This window comes from Stomoxys calcitrans, chromosome 3 (genome assembly GCF_963082655.1).
Source record: "Stomoxys calcitrans chromosome 3, idStoCalc2.1, whole genome shotgun sequence".
Lineage (NCBI taxonomy): Eukaryota > Metazoa > Arthropoda > Insecta > Diptera > Muscidae > Stomoxys > Stomoxys calcitrans.
The window spans coordinates 188,763,671-188,781,397 of NC_081554.1; the positions used below are offsets into that span (position 1 = coordinate 188,763,671).

Here is a 17,727-nt window from a genome sequence, read left to right on the forward strand (position 1 = left end):
AACCAATTTAGAGCAAATTTCTTAGTTTTGGTGGTAGTCATCGAGGAAAACGTTGTACCAAATGTTGGCAAGATTGGCCAATAAATGCGCTTACAGTGGCTCTTGGAGTGAAAATCGGGCTATAAACATATATGACAGCTATATCTAATTCTGCACCGATTTTTATGATATTCACCAGTAATATTAAAAGTCATAAGAAAATCCCTCCTACAAAATTACGAAAGAATCGGTAAAGAAATGAGCACTTTATTGCAATATTGCTCAAAATCGAGCGACATCTATATGGAAGCTATATCTAAATCTGAACCGATTTCGAGCAAACTTCTCATTATGAGGAAAGCGTTGCAGATAAAAAGAAAGAGTTGTACAAAATGATGGCAAGATTAGACTATAAAAGTGCTTGCTGTGACTCTAGAAGTTAAAATCGGGCAATATATATATGGGAGCTACATGTAAATCTGAACCGATTTCAATGAAAATCACCTGTCATAAGAAAATCCCAACTGACAAATAACGAGAGAATTGGTTGACAAATGATCACTTTATTGCAATAATGAACAAAAACGGACGAACATATATATGGGAGCTATATCCTAATCAGAACCGATTTCTAGCAAACTTCTCAGATATTGTGGTAGTCGTCGAAGAAAGCGTTGTACAAAATTATGGCAAGATTGGAAAAAAGAAATGCGCTTGCTGTAACTCTAGAAATTAAAATCGGCCGATATATATCTTATATATAAAAATCAATTTGTGTTTGTTTGTTTGAAATTTTCACAGATGGTGCATAATGATCCCGTGGTGAAAATAGGGTACTACATTTTTTTAATGTCTGAAGGGGGGGCGGACCCTCCCCCTTACCCTAATTTTCAGAAACGCCAGATCTCGGAGATGGGTGTTGCGATTTAATCGAAATTTTATGTGCTCTCATATAGTACCCCAAAAATAAAAATTTGGTACCAAATTTCGGATGGGGTACGTAGGGGGGCCGCCCCATCCTAAAACCTACCAAACATATATTTACACCAATCACGACAATATGGGACTCAAATGAAAGGTATTTAGGATAAGAAAACGTATCTGATATCCATTTGTCGAACCAAGTGCTAGGGGGACCACCCCAAGCCCCAAAACACCCCTAAATCGGACATATTTATCGACCATGGCAATCAAATGAAAGGTATTTGCGAGTAGAATACGAATCTGATATCCAAATGTGGGACCACGTTTCTGGGGGGGTGGACCCCTTCCCCAAAACATACCCCAAACAGGACTTATTTACTGACCATGGGAATATGGGGCTTAAAAAAAGGTATTTCAGTGCAGAATTACAATCTGATATCCGCCGGCGCCTCTCCCCAAAAACCTCCGCCAAAGGGGACACATTTACGACCATAGCCACATGGGGCTCAAATGAAAGGTCTTTGGGAGTAAAACACAAATCTGATATCAATATTCGGGAAAAGTGTCTATGGGACCACCCCACCCCCACAACACCACCCAACCCCCAAAACACCCCTAAATCGGACAAATACCGATCATGGCAATATGGGACTCAAATGAAAGGTATTTTCGAGTAGAATACGAATATGATATCCAAATGTGGGACCACGTTTCTGGGGTTCACCCCTTCCCCAAAACACCCTCCAAACACAGGACTTATTTACTGACCATGGGAATATGGGTCTTAAAAAAAGGTATTTGAGTGTAGAATTAGAATCTGATATCCAAATATGGGACCGAGTGTTTTGGGGCCGCCTCTCCCCAAAAACATCCCCCAAAGAGGAAAAATTTACGACCATAGTCATGTTTGCCGACTATGAAAATATGAGGCTCAAATTAAAAGTATTTGGTAGCAGACCACATATCTGATATCAACATTAGGGACCAACTGTCTAGGGGACGTCCCACCACCATAACAACCCCCAAATAGGACGTATTTGCACACCAAGACAATTTGGGTCGTAAAGAGAGTGGAACTAAATATTTATAGTTTTTAGGGCCAATACCCCAAACCGGACATATTTGCTGACTTTTGCAATAAGGAGTTTAAATGAGATTTGAAAACGAATTTGATATCCAATTTTGAGGCCAATGGCAATATGGGGTTCAAATAAATGATACATAGATATATGAGAATAGAGCACGTTGCTGATATATTTTCCGGGCTTAGTGCTTGGGCGACCACCCCAATCCCCAAAACACCCCTAAATCCGCCATATTTACCCACCATGACAATGTGGGCCTAAATGAAAAGTATTGGGGGTAGAGTAAGAATTGATACCTATTTTCGGAACCAATTTTCCGGGGGTCTACCCCTTTCCCAAAATACCCCACACACAGCAATTTTTTAGTGACCATCGCAAAATGAAGCTCAAATAAAGGTATTTGGGAGTAGAGCACGATGCTGATATTTTTTCAGGGCCAAGTATCTGGGAGTACTCCTTATATCGAAACTTAAATTCGTAGACCAATATTGTTAAACTGTTAGTCAAGCGATATACTATTTTCGTAGCATGGTATTTCACTAAAAAATCTTTAATTGTCGAAAATAAATATTCCAAGGAAAATTTTGTTCCATATAAAGTAAAAGAAGGCGCAGCGGAGCGGGCCCGGGTCAGCTAGTATATATATATATATATATATGGGAGCTATATCTAAATCTGAACCGATTTCCATGAAATTTACCAGTAATGTCGAGATTCACCTATCCAGGGACACTAAACAATCCACTACGACTCTCCACCTCACCATCCTCGACCCCAGGCCTTGAACGCCGCCATAGGTTAGGTTGAAAAGAGGGTGCAGATATTAATCCACCCCATGCCACTATGAACATGCACCTAAGCCAGTAATCGGCTTGTTGTGCGTTCTAAATACTTAAAAAATAACCTCTAAAAAGAAAATTTAATTCAGCAATTCCGTGCTGCTTACAAAATCCTTGTTTTCCGTACCACGCCAATTAGTTGGTTTATATCTGGTATTGTGTCCCCACTTAAGTGCCTGTGTCTGTTGGCCGCGAAAGCCTGGCAGTTGACGGCAGTCCTCTGGCCTTCACTGCCAAATCGTCTGCTTTTTTATTCCACCTTACTACGCTATGAACCGGCACAGAATAGCTGCGAGCATCACACAGGCTGGAACATTGAGGTCCGATGTATATGGTGTTCATTGCTGTCACGAGAAGCTTAGCTGCGAGCTACAGGGTGCGTTCACAGATTAAGGATAGTGGAATGCTCCATACGGAGTAGCTGCAACGGCAGTCACAAATACTGAGTGCTTATGAAGCTTGATATGAAAAGGCGGATTATTGGCTCCTTTGAATAACCAATGGGCACCCTGTTCCCGCGGCGATCGGGCCTTTGGACAGGAACAAGCTTCCTCAACTACAGGAGCTTGACGAAGATCTCTACAACAACATGGTCTAGCACCCAAACGATGCGGATCGCGCCTTTCTCAGAGAAGCCGTTAATCTCCTTCTAACACTCCAAGTCTGTTTGTGATCTTACCGTCTTGGTTGTTATTGCCCTTATGGCCAGTTTACTGTCCGTGTAGATGTTCGCACTCGAAGTCCTCGCGTTAGTACCACATATCGTCACGCATTCCGTAATCGCCCGGATCTTTGCCTGTTCAGGCAGCCTAAAACAGATCTTAGTCCCTGGGTTCTCAATGTAGACCCAATAAGTTCACTAACATTGATCCATCCGTGTAACATAATATTCCAGACTGCAATACTTGGGCTCCGTTAATCCAAAACTATGCCGCTGGCAGCAGTGCCTCCTACTCGACCTCATGTGTCGTCTCAGTTATCCGATCGGAAACCTCTTCAATTTCTTCCAGATTTTCTATCATCGCCTCGATTATACAGCGATGGTATAACCTGCTCCTATTCCATATCCATTATCCCATCGCCTTAAGTCTCATAGCCGCAATTACTGTCTCACACTTAATCAAGGGTCGGATATCTAGAATAGTCTCCAGTGCCCTACTGGACGTGGTCCACATCGCTCCGCCTATGCCAAGACAACATGTTTTCTGAACCTGTTGTGTTATCCTACCACCAAACTACTGAGCCGTAACTAAGTATTGGTCTAATCAAGTTCATGTAGAGTCAGTGTACTTTTCCCAGATTCAGGTCTGGGAAGGGCCCGTCTACATAGTGCCCAACATCTGTGAGCCTTCTTGGTACGCTCTTCAATATGACACTTCCAATTCAATTTCCTGTCCAAGATCACTGCTAAGTATTTACCTTGAGTGCCGCCATACTGTCCACATAAATCCTGAGTTTTGAGGGCGGTAAATCCCTTACCAGAATTTCTCTTCAGGCTACTGTAATGGCACAGACCTCTGCCTAAAAGACCGTACAATCGTCGGGCAGTCTCAGCGACTTACCGATATTCAATGCTTCAGTTTAGACCCCCATTCAGCCCCTGCCTCCATCTTGGAGCTATCGGTGTCGTTCGTGGTCTCATTTTCCTTAAATACAGCATTGGTTCTTCATTCATCCCTCCCCGGAAAACGAATCACGAATGTCCTCACCCCAGTCGGCACCGGTGCTAGGTAGTCGGAGATCCTCCTCACTCTACTTCCGCATTCATAACACCCAGAATCGATCTGTGGACGCAAACGTATTTCATCAACATGCCGAGCTCCCTCAGCCTAAGCTTGAACTTGACGGCGCAATTCCGAATATGGCCCTCGATGGATTGCATATCCAGCATCGCTTCCAGATTTGTCTGAACATAGTTGGACGGTTCGATCGAATCGTCGGCAAAATCATCCGCATTTTGTACGACATTCGTCAAGTAATCGGTCCGAATTCACGAATTATGTCCCAATTCGGTACGATATAAAATTTCCCATTAGAATTTCCCTGGAATTTTGCTCCGACATCGGTACGATATGCCGGTAAATATATTAGATTTTCCTCAACCGTGTCGTTCCCTCGACACGTTTTTAGTTACAATGTCTGTAAAACATTGGATCCGATTTCGGATGATTCATCCGATGGTCGGACTAATGTAGAACCGAAGTTGGAACATTTTGTTAGCTGGGACGTTAATATAAGAACGTTAAAACACTCAAACAAAAAACAAAAATATCGGGGGCCCTTGGAAAACTAGTTCCAAATTTCAGCGAAAACGAATAATCAGAACATCGGTCTATATGTCAAATTTAAGACCATAATACAGAAAACCTAATATGAAGTCTGTTTTTGGGGTTCCCCCTCATCATAGTAGTTCTCATAGATTTGCGGGGGCAGGTTAATGGACCAGTGCCTCAACCGCATGGGTTTTGTGGGATTGCACATGTATCCCTCGTTGTGGCGAGCCGCTTGCTCCAAGCCGCCCCTAACCTGAGAACAGACGCTGATGTTGGCCATTGGTTATTTGAAGGCGCCAATAACTCGCCTTGTCATCTTGAGTATCATTGGCACTCAGTATTTAAGAGACAGTGCCACCTGACTCCTCACTGAGACTCTCCTCTCGAAAATCGAAAATCACTGAGACACTTTTCTCGAACATTGGCAATATGGTACTCAAATTAAAGGAAATTAGAATACGATAATGAAAAAACAGTTTAAAAAAGTTTTACAAATTTCCAAGCATAGGATTCAGATTCTAGTTCACACGATTTGGAGGATTCAAATTTAGAAAATATTAATAACCTGAATGATAGTTCAGGGTAATTTTTGCACATTCGAGTACCCCAAAGCAATGAGAAGTGATAACCAATACAAACAAGTAAAAAGGCAATCCCAAGGCAGCCAGTTGTACGTACGGGATTGACCCGATGAAGTCCTTCATCGGCAAGGGCTGCCTCATCAGTGTACAACACACTGCTACAACAACAACAGTAAAAAGGCATTAAGTTCGGCCGGGCCGAATTTTGGATATCCACCACCACGGGTGTATATGTAAACCCCCTTTCCCCACAATCTGGTGAAATTGGATAACTTATGCACTCAAATTCGACACGGACATTGAGTGGTCCAATAAATAAAAGTCCCAGTTGAATTTTGTATTTCAAATTTCAGCAAAATCGGATAAAAAATAAAGCTTTTATGGGCTTCATCGGCAGATCGCTCTGTATGGAAGCTATATCTAAATATTGTCCGATCTGAACCATATTTGGGTCAGTTGTCGGGAAGTCTTAAACTACTCACTGTTTTAAATTTCAACGAAATCGGGTCATAAATAGAGCTTTTATGGGCTTCAGAATTTTTATCGAGAGATCGGTCTGTATGGCAGCTATATCTAAATATAGTCCGATCTGAACCATACTTGGTTCAGATATCAGGAGGTTTGAAATAACTCACTGTTGCAAATTTCAGCGAAATCGGTAATTAATAAAGCTTTTATGGCCTTCAGACACTTTATCTGAAGATCGGTCTATATGGCAGCTTTATCTAGATATAGTCCGGTCTGTATCATATTTGGGTCGGATGTTGAGAGGCTTAAAACTGCACACAATTCCACATTTCAGCGAAATCGGGTAATAAATAAAACTTTTATGGGCTTCAGACCCTTTATCGGGAGATCCGTCTGTATAGCAGCTATATCTAAATATAGCCCGGTCTGAACCATATTTGGGTCAGATGTCGGGAGGCTTAAAATAACCCACTGTTTTAAATTTCAGCGAAATCGGATAATAAAGGGTGATTTTTTTGAGGTTAGGATTTTCATGCATTAGTATTTGACAGATCACGTGGGATTTCAGACATGGTGTCAAAGAGAAAGATGCTCAGTATGCTTTGACATTTCATCATGAATAGACTTACTAACGAGCAACGCTTGCAAATCATTGAATTTTATTACCAAAATCAGTGTTCGGTTCGAAATGTGTTCATTCACCGTAACGTTGCGTCCAACAGCATCTTTGAAAAAATACGGTCCAATGATTCCACCAGCGTACAAACCACACCAAACAGTGCATTTTTCGGGATGCATGGGCAGTTCTTGAACGGCTTCTGGTTGCTCTTCACTCCAAATGCGGCAATTTTGCTTATTTACGTAGCCATTCAACCAGAAATGAGCCTCATCGCTGAACAAAATTTGAAGCCCATAAAAGCTTAGATTAAGCTTTTATGGGCTTCAGACCCTTTATCGGGAGATAGGTCTATATGGCAACTATATCTAAATATGGACCGATCTAAACCATATATAGGTCAGCTTTCGGGAGGCTTAAAATAACTTACTGTTGCAAATTTCAGCTGAATCGGGTTATAAATAAACCTTTTATGGTCTTCAGACCCTTTATCGGGATATCGGTCTATATGGTAGCTATATCCAAATATAGTCCGATCTGAACCATATTGGGGTCAGTTGTCGGGAAGCCTTAAACTATTCACTGTTTCAAAATCGGATGAAAAATAAAGTTTTTATGGACATTAGACCCTTTATCGGAAAATCGGTCTGTATAACAGCTATATCCAAATATGGTCCGATTTGGCCGTTCAAAAAGATAACCAGCGTGCATCAAAAAGACGTCTCTGTGCCAAATTCCAGCTCAAAATCTCAATTTTTGAAGGCTCTAAAGTAAATACAACAGACGGACGGACAGACACACGGTCATCTTAGAATTTTACGACGATCCGAAATATATGTACTTTGTGGGTCGGAAATTAATATTTTGATGTGTTGCAAACGGAATGACTAAATGACTCCCTATCCTACCTAGATTTAAAGGAATTCACGAAAGTAAAAATTTTCAGAGGCTTAAAATCCGACTATCACCTCCACGCGGTAATCCCTTATTAACGCCAATGCTAGCAGTAAAATATATTTCACATATACCCACACATTTTTTTAAAAGGTTTCAAAAGGGGTTCAAAATTCTTAAGGCCTTGCTGCCTCTGTATTGACTTTTATGACTTTTTCCCCATATTCGTATTCTACGAAAAATTTCCTTTAATTTGAACACCATATTGCCTATATCCCCCACACTTTCACTTGATGAGGGCGAAGGTCCCAGGCCCTTGGAAAGCCGACAAAAAAGCTTGTAGGCTATATAAAAGACAAAAGGCTGATCAGTGGCAAACTATTCAGCTCCAGTGTGTTGGCAAGATAAATACCCGCTACAATGAAGCTCTACGAATTTTAACTTTCATACAGCGATTGGTTCTATGCACCAGAACCACCCAGCTCACCTTAAAAAGCTCGGCAAGGATGGCTTCTATCACGTGTATGCATGTGGCTGCAATAACAACAACAAACTACAGCGAGCTTTCTCCTCAGTTCTCATGTGAATATCAGGATTCAAAGATTGACTTTAATGCCTTTTTTTCATATTCGTAGTCTACAAAAAATTTTCCTTTAATTGCCTATATTCCCTACACTTTCACTTGATGAGAGAGTAGGCCCCAGACCCGAGCCCTTAAAACGGACTTCAGTCCTTGTAGAACGACCTACTCCCATTGCACACGGCAAACCAAAGTGATTCTGGCTCAATTACGCTCCGCCAGATGCAGCCGCCTCAACTCCTACAGAACAAGGATTGATGTGACCAGGGACCACACGATACACGTCACCTGTTTAACTACCCAGCCAGACTGAGATCCCTCTGGACGTACCCCATCTTAGTCGCAGAGTTCCTGGATCTTGGCACACAACAGAATCAAGCAAACGAAAGATAGAACACAAAAAACTGTTACAACAACAACAACGAACTTTAACTTCATACAGCGAATGGTTTTATGCACCGGTACCATTCAAATCCCCTTAAAAAGCTGGGCAAGGATGGCTTCAACCATGTGTATGCAACATCAAACTACAGCGAGCTATCTCCTCAGTTTTCATCAAGATTCAAAGATCCTTCCCATGCGTAAACAGATATCCATATATTGTCAAAGCAGTATATACTGGGCTTTGGCCAGGCTGAAAAAAAATGGTTGTTGATTTGGTTTTTGTGTAAACTTACCTGCCTCGATGATCTTAGTTTATCAGGCTAACAAAGGTCCAATTTCATTAAACTTTCATTTCACTTTAAACCATAGATGGACAACAACACACAACCGCACATTAACTCTATGCCCGCGGGCATAGGAAAAACAAACAGCAGCACACGTTCAGTGTAAACAACTTCGAGTGCCTTCATTCATTAGACGGATTGTTATTTTTTATATAGCAAATTCACTTATTTGATCGATCGGATTTTACTGCCCCTCATACACTTCTTTAAACAGAATAAACCAGTTTATTTTCTAATAATGCCTGAAGCTTCTTTTGCAATAGAACTTTTCTAGTTGGAAAATTTCTAAAGGAACCTGGCCTCCCACTCAACACACTAAATTTATATTCTTTGTTTTAAGTCGATAGGACATGATAAAACCCAAAAACCCCAAATGTAAGTAAACACGTATGCCACATTTTATGAATATATTTTAATGCAATCTTATTTTTTCCTCAGAAAATTGAAATATTATTGTTTTTCCACAATTGCAAACATTTTTCGACCGCACTTGAAAAAACCCGCTATTTCACTAACAGTTGGTGTCAGGGTTACCACTAACATCACAATTCAGGCCAATCGTTTTTAACATTAATAGCTTGGCAGCTCTGTGACTACATATGAACAACGCCAATGCTTGATACACATACACCACATCGCCATCACAATAGACGTGACTTTTCTCAAGGTGTAGTCAGCAGAAAAATCTACAACGAAGACGAAAAAATTATTTCTTTCCGTGATTGATATTGAAAAAAAATGTGTCTAACACAAATTTAACAAAAATTTTTTAATGTGTACAAAAAACATTAATGCATAAAAGAACAAAACAATAAATGAATAATAGCTTACTTTCGTTGGCTTACAATCGCAATACATTGGATTTTTATGCATATTCATTGGGGCTTGTGTGAAAATTGAGAATTGATTGGAAGAAAAGAAAAAATTGCAGTTCCATTTGTGGTGAAGTATGAAAGAAGAGACATTAAAGACCCGAAGGAAAACAGCAAATAATAGTAACTAAAAAGCCAAAAATAAAGTCTTATTAAAAAAAGATGGGTAAGCATTATGGTTTGTTTGGATTGTTATAGCTGTGTTTGATATTTTATTTAGCAAATTTTTATACATTTTTGTTTAGTGTATTTTTAATCGCTGTTTTCATAAATTTTTTTTCTTGGTGGTGGTGTTCATAACACATCGTAGAACAAGTGTCAAAAAAGACCGCTATGACAGGGTTGTAGCTGTCAAATTGTTATTTGTTGTTGACCCACTAGACAATAGGTCTGTTCGCGTACTTTTCCAGAGAGTTAGAGCCATTTTACTCCCTTTAGACTTCCAGTGAAAATTTGCAGAAAAACAGCTAATTTTTGTTTTGGTTGGTTTTTTATTTGCTTATTGGAAAAATTTTTTTTTAAATAAAAAATGCTGGCAATATTTGAGAGGTATTTTCCTTAGATAATCGTCAATTTATTGACCCGAGAGTGCAAAGGCTATGAAGGGAGCCATTCGTATATCCGTGATCTCCGTGCCGCTGGACAGCCATCACAAATTACCGTAGTGGCAGCCTGTTGTATTTCATTGGCCCAATGGAGTCTTTCATTGGCCCAATGGAGTCTTTCACTGTACAACACACTGCTACAACAACAACCGTACACGAAGCTACGAATGCTAAACGTGGCGCCAAGTCGCGCAAAGCGCTGGTTCCAGACAGAATCTACATTGATGCTGAAGAATCTAGATCTGCCTAGAGTCGATTACCTAACAACTGTCCTCTGCCTATCTGAACACTGTTATAGTACGCGATGCTTGGAAGATGGGTAGTCTGATCCCGCTACCGAAACGTGAAAGGACACGAACAAGGGGGAGTCGTACAGACCGATCTACCTTCTCTCATCAGTAGCCAAAACGCATGAGGGACTACTCATCCCGCTCTTCTCGTTGGACAACTTTCATTCGCCGAACATCAAATATGGTCTAAATCGGTCTTTAACCTGATGCAGCTCCCATATAAACCGATGTCCCGATTTTACTTTTAGAGCCCCTAAGGGGCACAAATCTTATCCAAGTTGGCCCTAACTTGAGGTGGCTCTAATAGCATAGCAATTCTTATCCATCATACCTTGTTTGCCTAAAAAGAGATACCGGGCAAAAACCTCGATAAATGTGGAGGGTATATAAGATTCGGCCAGGCCGAACTTAGCACGCTTTTGCTTGTTTTAATTATTATTTAATTATTGTTTTATCTGTCATTTTAGATTCAGATTTAGATCCCCCCGATACTCCTGCTGCAGCTGCCACCTCCACGGAAGCCCAATTGCAAATGCTTGTCAAACTATCCACAGAGGGTGTACCCAAACTTTTCTGCCCCATTTGCAATAAGGCTTTAATCTCCTTACATGGCTATGTTAAGCATGTGAAAAAACATGAACCTCCTGGAGGATTTCTATGTCGCTTTTGTGAGGCCCGTTTTTGCTCGGACGAAGAGTTGAAGAAGCATCGCGAGACCGAACACACCACCATAGCATGTCGCCTGTGTAAGGACACCACATTCACCAACGAGGAGGAATACAGAACGCATATACGTGACATTCACAAGGGAGTGGATCGTCAATTGTACAATTGTGAGAAATGTGGTGCAGCCTACAAGACCATTGAGCCCTATCGGAGACACATAGAAAATGATTGCGGCTCCATTAAGCCGTTCAAATGTGATCTATGCCCCATGGCATTTGTGACCAAATATAATTTGAAGCATCACAAAGATAATCATTCGGGAGAATTGAAATTCTGTTGCAGTTATTGTGGCAGGAACTTCAAGCAGAAGGCACGTTTGGTGGAGCATGAAAGAACCCATACGGGAGAGAAGCCTTACAAGTGTGATGTAAGTGGGAGGGGTGGGAAGCGATTAAGAGGGATGCATAAATATTAAAATTTTTGTTTTCAGGTTTGTGGCAAAAGTTTCTCCCATCGCGAAAGCATTGTAACCCATTCCACTATACACACCGGCGTTCGCTTAGTCGAGTGCAAATGTTGCAGCTCGCGTTTCTCTTGCTATTCGAATCTTATTAAACATCGGCGCAATAGACCTGATACTTGTGGTCAGCCAGAGTATGATCCGCCAAGAAATCGCATAAGGAAGCATACCTCCAGAAGTAAGTAATTGGATTAAAACTCCAAAAAGGGACTGCTGGGGTAGACAAGTTGTTTCTTGGCACCATCTTTGCAGCGTATTTTATTCATATTCTAATTTATGTCCCTTTATTTTAGTTCCGGCCATACTAAATCCCACTTCGGAAATCAAGGTGGTCAATGTAAATAAAATTATTAAACCCGGAGATTTGGAAAAAGCCAATGCTTTGAAAAAAGAGTCCGCTGAAAAGCCAAAAGTTAAGTCAACTGCACGAAAACGTACAGCCGGAGAGGCAAATTTAACCCGCAAAAAACCCGGTAGGAAACCCGGTAGAAAGCCCAAGCGCCAACTTGCTGATGATAGTGACGATGAAGACATCGATTGGACAGGGGGAGCAGGAGCAAGCGATGATGACGACGATGATGATAAACCCTTAAAAGCAAGCGGGAAGCCAATATCCGAACGCCCGAAAAGAGAGCGTCGTAAAATTCGTCTACCAGAACTAGAACCCTTGGAAGAACTCAATGTCTCTGAAAACAATCCTGCCGCACAATCAACAGCCTGGTCTGATGATAGTGAAGATGATTATGTGCCTGATTTCGAAAAGGATGATGACTCCGATGATGATGATTTAGAAGAAGTCAAAGATATCAAATTTCCCATTAAGATAAAACAAGAGGCCAAGGAGGATGCCACCAGTCCCCATTTACAGGTAGAGACTGTCGATGAGTTGGAATATACAGCCGTCGATGTGAATGCGGTAAAATCCGAAGCATCGGAGGATACAAACATCTTTAATGAAAAGGATAAGATATTAGAGTGTCTACTTAATGAAAGCGACTACAGTCATTTGGATAGTGAAGCCACCACACCCACTAAGAAGGCTAATGATGACAAACAAAGCCCAACTACTAAAAAACGAAAAGCAGCAAAGAATCACAAGCCTTCTCAAGACTCGGATAACGAATTTATTTTGGAAGAAACCGAAGTGGTGTTGGTGAAGAATGAAGATAGTGATGAGGAAAATGAACATTTTCCTTTGGAGGATATGTTGGAGGTGAAGGCAGAGGTAAGAGTGAGTAAGAAATGCCAAAGTCTAAGTGAAATTTCAAAAAATTCTTATAAAAACCATATTTGGGCAAAAGTTGGGTTGAGGGCAGCAAGCACCTAAAACGTAATGTTCGTTGTCTTAAAAAATGCACTGACATAGCCTAAACAAAATTTTTTTAATTCATTGGAAGAAATTTTTAGCTTTGATAATTTTTTGCACCACGTAAAATACGCTTAGTTTTTGGAAAAGCGTAATTTATCAGCAAAAAGAGTGAAAAGTGTGACCGACTAGCCAAACGAGAGCATAGTTTTTTGTCACCATTCTCCTTGCTACCGAAAATTTCGCTTGACGAAAATACTGGGCACGGAATAGCTGTGAACAGCATACAGGCTGGAACTTTGAGGTCAAATCTGTGTGGTGTTCATCGCTGTCATGAGAAGTTAAGCTGCAAGCTAAGTCTAGGTGAAGTCTCAAGAGTTGTTTATAAAAACCAAATAAAATCGCGCGATTTTTTGAATATCCATAACATTTTTGGGAAAAATGCACTTTACAAGGCGCACCCCCAATTTTTTTCATTTTTTGCACCTCCCTAATTTGTATCCCAGGAACACGAATCTGAAGACAGGTTATGCGACAAATGCTCCAGGGCCCCCAGGGGCCAAAACCCCCCAGCTTCCTTTGGGGGAGGTAAAATCTGGTGATTTTTTTTTTTTTTTTTGAAAAGTTTTTATTTTTTTCCCTTTGAGATCCTTTAGAGTTTAATAAATTTTTTTTGCATATCTATCGTAGTCTGCTCGTTAATACCTTTCATTTGATATCCATTTTGCCTATGTTAACAGCGTTCAAAATCCTCAAGGGCCCGTAGGTTTTTCCCGGGTCCAATTTTTAGAAATATATTTGGATTTTCGTAATCTACTCATTAATACCTTTCATTTGATACTCATGTTGCCTAGGGTTAGCGGGGTTCAAAATTTTCAAGACCCCGTAGGTTCTTCCCGGGTCCAATTTTTGGACATGTTTTTGCATATTCGTAATGTACTTGACAATACCTTTCATTTGATAACCATATTGTCTAGGTCGCACCACTTCTTCAAAGGGGGTTTTTGACCCCTAGGGGGTCCAGAGGCCTTTGCCCCAAAAAAGGACTTCAGATTCATGTTCTTGAGGTCAACCCACATCTATATAACAAATTTCAGCGAAATCGGAGGTGCACCCTTTAAAGTGCATATTTGCCACAAAAAATCTTCAAAAATCAATTAAATTTTTTAATACAAAACTTTTCTTGCAGTTCCCCCCTCTCTCCATCGATGAGTTAAACTTGGAATGCCGTGTGCTGTTGGAAGACATAACGATACGCTTTCCCGATTTGAAAACAAGCCCCTTCGTTAAGGTCTCCCGCAATTGTCAGCCATTCTTTTCGAAGAGCGCCACCGTCAAGGGTCTCTTAAAGAACGCAGGCAAACGTAAATATCGCCCGCGGGGCTTAAGAGTCAAACGTAACCCCGAGGAGAATAGAAAAGCTCGTATAACAAGCGAAGAACTAAAGGCTCGTTTGCAAAAGCGTGACAAATCCTACCAGTGCCCGTTGTGCATTAAATTGTATTACATGAGAAAACCATTCGAAAGGCATATGCGCGAGGATCACAATAAGACCGATGAAGAGATCAAGGAAATGGTGAAACCCGTAATCGATGATTTGGCCCCCGATGAGGTTTTCAAATGCCATATCTGCGACAAAATTTATTTGATGGAGAAACGGCTCAAGGATCACATTCCCAAACATGGAGAAGATGGCAGTTTGTTGCACAAGTGTCCCTGTTATTGCAACCAGTATTTTGCCACCCGCGAAGAGGCCCAAACGCATGCGCAAATGTTGCACCGAGAGCTATTGTGGTGTGAAATCTGTGAGAAATTCATGCAAGGCAGCGATGCCCTTAAATCGCATCGCACCCGCATGCATGGTACCAAGGAAATTCAATTTAAACGGAATTTGATTTGTGACAAATGTGGCAAGAAATTCATGGGCCGAACCCAATTAATGGATCATGTGCGTTCGGATTGTGGGCGTGTGCCCATATATCAGTGTCAAGTTTGTGGCAAATGCTTGACCACAGCGGGTATATTGAAGACACACATGTTATTGCATCAGGATGATCGCCCCTATTCCTGTGATCAATGCGGCAAAAGTTTCAAAATCAAGGCCCAATACAAAACGCATGCCAAATTTGCCCATTCGGATGAGAAGCGCTTTAAGTGCCATGTAAGTTTGTCTACTATACTGTCAAGGGAATTTAAAATTTCTTTATTGTCTTTCTTTTTTTCCAGCTCTGTCCCAAAGAGTATCCCTATCGCGAGAGTCTATTGACCCATATGTCTGTCCACACTGGCATTAAGCGTTTCCTTTGCAATGGCTGTGGCAAAAGATTTACTTGCGTCTCCAATCTACAAGCTCATCGTAAGGTCCATGCTGAGACCTGTGGCCTATTGCCCTTGAATGCCAAGGCCACCCAATATATGGGTGTGCAAAAGGGCAATCTGCTGCTGGGTGCCAAACCCGAACCCGGTCTCGATTATGTGGAAACACAAACACTGGTAGCCAAAGAAGTCTACACACAGGATGTGCATATGGCTGCCGAAGATGTTATTCGCAGTTCACAACCCAGCAATTCTCTAAGCGGAGGATTGCCTTTGAACTATACCACAGATATAATACTTTTATAATGTTCACACATACATGCATACATACATTTTTAACATAATGTCAACCACTACTTTTACCGTTTAGTTACTGTAATCATTATCATAATCATCATCTTCGTGATGAAGATGGCCTATATTAATTATTAACGTTATTTAAAATATCTAAGGAGTCTTATTTCTAATGGTGGGTGGGGGTTGAATGATAAGCTACGCCGAAATAACCTCAGCATCCTGAGAATAAAGTAGCAGTCCCCGAGAACTGCTGCTTCACACCCCAAGTAGCCGGTAAGCTATAATGGGTAATCAAATCTCTTGCCGGGGAAAACAAATCAAATAGTGATGGCAAATCAATGGGCAGCAGACAATGGAATCAAACTTGAGAACTGCAATCCATTTGTCAGTTTTTTTGGGCACCCAGTGATAAGACGAAAAAGTATCCTAACAAATGTCAATAAACTACCTCTCGAAGCCAGACCAAAGCTATTTTAAGCCGAAAATCATGCTGAAGTCATAAATAAAGCCAAACCTCTTAGGCTAAGTAAGGAAGGAGAAATCTCAATAGAAAGATTTATTTTGTTCAACTCTGCCTGCCTGCTGGCCCTTGTTCTCCAGCCAGGGAAATTTGCAAATCAAAAACAGCCATATAAGCGGATAATTCTATTGAAGCCAGTCGTAAAGACTCTTGGTACTATGCAGCTAACGCCATCACCATACATATTAAACATTGGAAATGTAACTGGACGAAGCCACGGATAAGGGGCCTCCTTTTTTATAGCGTTGTCCGAACGGCGTGCCGCAGTGCGACAACCTCTTTGTGGACTAGCACGGGATAACTGTTTGCACCATACAGACTGGAGCATTGATGTCCGATCTGTGTGGTGTTCAATGCCGTCACGCGAGCTACCGGGCGCGTCCACAGGTTGCGGATAGTGGAATGCTCCATTCGGAGTAGCTGCAACGGCAGTCACGGACAATCAGCGGTATCGAGCGGACAGTCTCTGTGAGATGCCGGGTGGCATCAGCTCTTTCATAAATACTGGGTGCCTATAAACCTCGATATGAGAATACGGGTTATTGACGACTTTAAATAACCAATGGCCCTTGGACCGGAACGAGCTTGCTCACCTGCAGGAGCTTGGCGAGGATCGCCACCTCCACATGAATATATTGCTTCAACAACAACCTATTTATGAAGAAGTTTTTACATGGCTACCATACCAAATGGTACAGTACCTCACAAATGTCGCCAGCATTAGGAGAGGATAACCACCGCTAAAAATGTTTCTGATGTTCACGCCGGGATTTGAACCCAGGCGTTTGGCGTAATAGGCAGACATGCTAACCTCTGCGCTACGATGGCCTCTAATTTATCCTTCTACAGCCTAATTATTCCCGATGCATGGGTTGGCTGGTCCCTGTTGTAAAGCCTGTGTCCTTTAAGCTAACATAACCTAACTTTAGTAGCAACACTTGTGTGCATGCCGCGCAGAATCTCATTGCCCTCTTCCAACACCCTGGTCGCGAGTTTTCCCGAGCAGTACCGTGTTGTTGTTGGTGTATCAGTGTGTTGTACACTGAGGCGGCAATCCTTGCCGATGAAGGACTTCATCGGGTCAATTCGGTATGTACAACCGGCTGCCATAGGATTGTGCCGTGAATTGGGGTGTGCTTTCGGGTCACTCATTAGGATATCACGTCCGAATGTCATTGCTACTACTTAGGACCTCATTGAAGGAACGGTGAGGAAGCTTTCTGGGTCTCGTTAAAGGAACGTAAAGGAAGCTGTCTTAGCCTCGTTGAAGTAACGGTGAGGAAGCTATCTGGATAGGCGAGGGCCAACGGGCTTGTCACAAAACTCAGAAAGGATGACCTGTCGCTTTTCACAGGGAGTAGAGAACTT

General features: G+C 41.6%; 1 protein-coding gene and 1 long non-coding RNA gene across 2 annotated transcripts in view; one reads left to right on the top strand and one right to left on the bottom strand.

The window, feature by feature from the left end:
• The window catches only part of LOC131995911 (uncharacterized), a 99,580-nt gene extending 90,514 nt beyond the window's left edge, over nt 1-9,066 (bottom strand). The window contains exon 1 of the long non-coding RNA XR_009397685.1: nt 8,917-9,066. This is a non-coding gene — a long non-coding RNA (uncharacterized LOC131995911). The remainder of the gene's footprint in view (nt 1-8,916) is intronic.
• Nucleotides 9,067-10,854: 1,788 nt separating this feature from the next.
• LOC106082076 (zinc finger protein 184) lies at nt 10,855-15,988 on the top strand. Its single transcript, XM_013244394.2, has 5 exons — nt 10,855-11,827; nt 11,891-12,098; nt 12,214-13,145; nt 14,416-15,387; nt 15,453-15,988. The coding sequence occupies exons 1-5, from the start codon at nt 11,267-11,269 to the stop codon at nt 15,846-15,848; spliced, it is 3,069 nt and encodes a 1,022-aa protein (XP_013099848.2). The 5' UTR covers nt 10,855-11,266; the 3' UTR covers nt 15,849-15,988.
• Nucleotides 15,989-17,727: the final 1,739 nt, after the last annotated feature.